Source organism: Otolemur garnettii, unplaced genomic scaffold (assembly GCF_000181295.1).
Source record: "Otolemur garnettii isolate 467f Iridium unplaced genomic scaffold, OtoGar3 scaffold00013, whole genome shotgun sequence".
NCBI lineage: Eukaryota > Metazoa > Chordata > Mammalia > Primates > Galagidae > Otolemur > Otolemur garnettii.
This window is the reverse complement of record NW_003852408.1, coordinates 29,871,549-29,876,997: the sequence shown is the minus strand read 5'-3', so window position 1 is coordinate 29,876,997 and position 5,449 is coordinate 29,871,549. Positions and strand designations below refer to the sequence as shown.

The 5,449-nt window shown below is 42.1% G+C and overlaps 1 protein-coding gene across 2 annotated transcripts in view; it reads left to right on the top strand.

Moving 5' to 3' along the window:
* CASP10 (caspase 10) overlaps positions 1–5,449 on the top strand; it is a 49,712-nt gene that overhangs the window by 24,891 nt on the left and 19,372 nt on the right. For both annotated transcript variants that reach the window (XM_023510274.1, XM_012802165.2), the window contains exon 4: positions 3,952–4,087. In XM_023510274.1, coding sequence (XP_023366042.1) covers positions 3,952–4,087 — 136 coding nt within the window. The remainder of the gene's footprint in view (positions 1–3,951; positions 4,088–5,449) is intronic.

Below are 5,449 nucleotides of genomic sequence, written 5' to 3'. Positions count from 1 at the left end.
CACCCCCCCCCACTCTCTCCACACACTCAACACTCTCACACACAGTCTCCATACACCCTCACATACACTCTCAACATTCACACGCAATCTCTCTCACACACACCACACACTCTCTCTCCACACTCAGCCCTCTCCACACACACACTCTCGCAGACACTTTCTACAAACACACTCACACACACACTCTCTCCACACTCACAGACTCTCTCCACACACACTCACATACACTCTCCACACACATATTCTCTCAACACTCAACGAAATCTCTCTCACACGCACTCTTTCTCCACACGCAACACTCTCACACACTCTCCACACATACACACTTTCCACACATACACTGTCTCTCCATACTCAACACTCTCACATGCACACTCTCTACACTCACACACTCTCACACATACTTTCTCCACACAATCACACATACATTCACTCTCTCCACACACAGACACACTCTCTCTACACTCACACACTCTCAACACACTCTACACACACACACACTCTAACACCCACACTTACTCTCCACACACTCACACACACACTCTCCACACCCACACTATCTCTACACACACACACACTCACAATACTTTCTCCACACACAAACACACACTCTCTCACACATACTTTCTCCACATACACTCTCTCCACACACAATCACACACACATTCACCTTCTCCACACACAAACACACACTCTCTCTACACTCATGCACTCTCTCCACACACACTCACACACACTCTCTCCACACACACACTCACACACACTCTAACACCCACACTTAACTCTCCACACACTCAGACACACTCTCATTAGCACTTCCTCTCTCTGTGGTGCTGTTCTATTGCCCTTGTTCTCTTTACTGCTAAATCTCTCTCTTCATTAGGACAACTCTTAGTTACATTCCAGTTTGGCTTCAGTCTGCATCAATTCAATGAAACAATTCTTTTTTTTTTTTTTTTTTTGAGACAGAGTCTCACTATATTACCCTTGGTAGAGTGCGGTGGCGTCTTAGCTCACAGCAACCTCAGACTCTTGGGCTTAAGCAATTCTCTTGCCTCAGCCTTGTGACTACAGGCGCCCACCACAATGCCTGGCTATTTTTCTGTTGCAGTTGTCATTGTTGTTTAGCAGGCCCAGGCTGGGTTCAAACCCAACAGCCTCAGCATTGTGGCTGCCGCCGTAATCACTGTGCTACGGGCACCAGCCTGATGAAGCAATTCTTGCTGAAGCCACCAAAAACCTCCTAACAACTAGATTTATGTTTCTCATCATTTTCACATATGGTTTTCTTTGCTGGGAATACCCCTTCCCGCACTGTCAGTGAAGGCTTTGTCCCTCTTAAAGACACAATTCAGTTATCACCACTGCCCATGAGCAACTTGTGTAGGGCCTGCTGTGTGGCACAGATGAACAGTGAATAAATGAGTGATGTCACCATGCAAAGTCATCTTGAACTCTTCCTTCATTTTTTTTTTTTTTTTTTTTTTGAGACAGAGCCTGAAGCTGTCCCCCTGGGTAGAGTGCTGTGGCATCATAGCTCACAGCAACCTCCAACTCCTGGGCTCAAGCAAGTCTCCTGCCTCAGCCTCCCAAGTAGCTGGGACCACAGGCGCCCGCCAGAACGCCCAGCTATTTTTTTTGGTTGCAGACATCATTGTTGTTTGGCGGGCCCAGGCTGGATTCAAACCGGCCACCTTAGGTGTATGTGGCTGGCGCCTTAGCCACTTGAGCCACATGTGCCGAGCCCTCTTCCTTCATTTCCTCACTGCTTCCAATGATCTCCAGAACTCGTCAAGCTAGAGTTAAGAAACACCCAGGGCTCAGGCACTCACTTTCTGATTATTCTTTTCTGCAGGATTCATAGTTTGTTCATAAAAATTTTTCATAGCCAAATTAATACCCTGAGAAACCCTAATCACTGAAAAGATTATGGTGTCTTCCACCCCATGTGTAATTCAGTGTTAAAACAAGACTAGTAGATTTGTGATTTTTTACCCAATAGAAGTACTTTAGAGTACTTTCTTTTAAAATATCAAATACAGGGCCAGGTGTGGTGGCTCATGCCTGTAATCCTAACACAGTGGAGAAATTAGATGCAGAAGAACACAAATATTTAGTATATTGACGTGTGGAGGGACAGCCAGGTTTGATTTCTGCCCTGTGTTTCTACCTTTATGTTATATTACAGCAAAAACTACCTTTATTAGGTAGATTTAAAAAAAAAAAAAAGAAAGCAGAGGTGGTTGGATTGCTTGAGCTCAGATATTTGAGACCAGCCTGAACAAGAGCGAGACCACCTCACTACTAAAAATTGAAAAACTAGCTGGGAGGCTGAGGCAAGAGGATGTTTGAGCTTAAGAGTTTGAGGTTGCTGTGAGCTGTGATGACACAGCACTCTACCCAGGGTGGCAGAGTGAGACTGTCTAAAATAAAATAAAATATCAAATATAAAATCTTTTCAAAACATTTTCTCCTAATTTTTTTGGTATCTCTGTTTTGCTGGTTCTCTAATCAATTATATCACTTAAAACTGTGATCACAGGCTTGATGCCTGTGGCTCACATGGCTAAGGCGCCAGCCACATACACCTAAGGTGGCGGGTTTGAATCCAGCCCGGCCCGCCAAAACAACAATGACGGCTGCAACCAAAAAATAGCCAGGCGTTGAAGCGGGCGCCTGTGGTCCCAGCTACTTGGGAGGCTGAGACAGGAGACTTGCTTGAGCCCAGGACTTGGAGATTGCTGTGAGCTTTGATGACAGGGCACTCTACCTAGGGGAATAGCTTGAGGCTCTGTCACAAAACAAAGAAACAAACAATAAGAAAAAAAAACCTGTGATCACAGGCAGGTTAACGGTTAATAAAATATACTTTGGATCATGTGTACTGGCTCTGCCACTTATTGGCTTTGTGACCTTGGGCAAGTTACTGGAACCTCTCTGTGCCTCAACTGAGGCATCTCTAAAATGGGGATTATAACAGTGTTGACCTGGAGTTGTTGGATTGTTTTGAGGTTAATATTCAGCAAGCACTGTGCCTATTATGTAGAGAGCTATATGTATTTTGTACCTAGTATTAATATAGATTGTACAGAGATTTGCTTGTAGTACTATACTATTGAGGTCCTTGAAGGCAGATACTGTATCTTTTTTTTTCTTTTATAAATTACAGAATTTATATCACCTGCTTTACAGACTTATAAGCCTATGATAACCGAATGTGTATTATTAACATAAAGATATATGGATCAATGACATAAAATAGTCCAGAAATAGTTCCAAGTATACAGAAAATTGATTTTTAACAAATATGTCAATTCAATGGAGAAAAGATTATCTTGTTTTTTTTTTTTTTTAGAGACAGTCACACTTTGTTGCCCTTGGTAGAGTGCTATGGCGTCACAGCTCACAGCAACCTCCAGCTCTTGGGCTTGGGTGATTCTCTTGCCTCAGCGTCCCGAGTAGCTGGGACTACAGGTGCCTGCCACAACACCCGGCTATTTTTTGTTGCAGTTTGGCTGGGGCTGAGTTTGAACCCATGACCCTCGGCACCCTACTCACTGAGTCACAGGCACCGCCCAAGAAAAGATTATCTTTTCAAAGCAAGAGCCTTCTTATGCCATTATATATATAACTCCATTTCCCTTCTTGACATTTCTATCCTCCTTTATTTATTGCCTTAATGTCTATGCTGTATAAAAACATCCAATTTATGTTTTTAATTTGCTTTTAAGTGGTAAACTTTTTTTAATTTTTTGTTGGGGATTCATTGAGGGTACAAGAAACCAGATTACACTGATTGCATTTGTTAGGTAAAGTCCCTTTTATACTTGTCTGACACTATATCTTATTGTCAAAGCAAAACCTGTTGCCTAGTGGTCCTGCAGGTGATATTTAACAAATGAATGGGCAATCAGTAGGCAAGTAAATGTAACTCCATTGATTCTCTTGCAGACCTCTCTAAATTTACTCGACTATCTAGAGAAACAAGGTAAAATAGCCGAAGATGATCTGACATTACTGGAGAACCTCTTTAAAACAGTTGCACCTAAACTTATAAAAATGCTAGAGACGTATAAAGGAGAGAGAGGTAAGTATCTCGTGCTTGTTTACCGGCCCTAGACCGTGGGAATTCTTAAAACAATAGGCCATGCATGATATATATCCATCAGTCTGATAATATTCTCTTGAGAAAGCTAGGAATTTCCCCATTTATTCATTCCACATATTTACTGAACACATACTATGTGCCTGGCACTGCTTTAGAAGTTGGGGGCGTAGCTAGGTACAGAGCAAAGCTCCTTCCCTCTTGGAATTTACGGTCCAGTAGGGGAAAGGCGTTTTAAACAAATGTCTTGTAATTCTTAATATGGGAGTGAGAGTGTAGGAAATTGTTTTTGAATGAAGAAACATAAAAAAGAAGGCAGGATAGCATGGGGATTAAGAGTGGAGTCTCCAGAATTGCTGTAACTGCACTTGGTAGTCGTGCAGTCGCCCTTTCTTGGCTTTTTGGTCTCACTTTCTCCACCTGTAAAGTAGACGTAATAGGTTTTTGTGAGAATTGAAGGAGATAATTTTTTTTTCCCCTTTTGAGACAGAGTCTCACTCTGTTACCCTGGGGTTGTGTGCTATAGTGTCGTAGCTTACAGTAACCTCAAAGTCTTGGGCTCAAGTGATCTTTATGCCTCAGCTTCTCCAGCAGCTAGGACTCTAAGCACTGGCCACAACACCCACCTTATTTTTCTATTTTTTGTAGAGACAGAGTCTCACTGTTGCTCAGGCTGGTCTCAAACTCCAGAGCTCAAGCAATCTATCTGTCTTGGCTTCCCAGAATTCTAGGCTTGCCATGCTTGGCCCGAATGAGATAATTTCTATAAAATGCACATCTGGCACTGAGTAAGCATTTAGCACATGTTGCTATTATGACTATGTTTGTCAGAGAGAAAAGTTCATGTTCTCTGAGAACTTTCTTTTTTTTTTTTTTTTTAAAAAAAAACTGTCTAATAAAGGTAATTTTGCTGTGATGCCATATAGAGGTAGAAACACAGGGTGGAAATCAAACCTGGCTGCCCCTCCACGTGTCAACATGCTTAATATTTGTGTTTTTCTGCATCTAATTTCTCCACTGTTAAACAAGAGATATACATAAAAACTCATGAATATCTTCATGAAACTTTTATGCCACATTTGTAAATTAGCTGCCAGTAAGGGCAAATTTCTTTGGTTAAAAAATGATACTAACTAAGAGGAAACAGCTCCCTAAGAATTCAATTAACAAAGAATGAGTTGAACAAAATACACTATTGTTAAATTGATAAAATCTTCGCCTATAGTCCCTGCTACTCGGGAAGCTGAGGTAAGAGAATCACCTAAGCCCAGGAGTTGGAGGTTGCTGTGAGCTGTGGTGCCACAGCACTCTACTGAGGGCGATAATGTGAGACTCTGTCTCTAC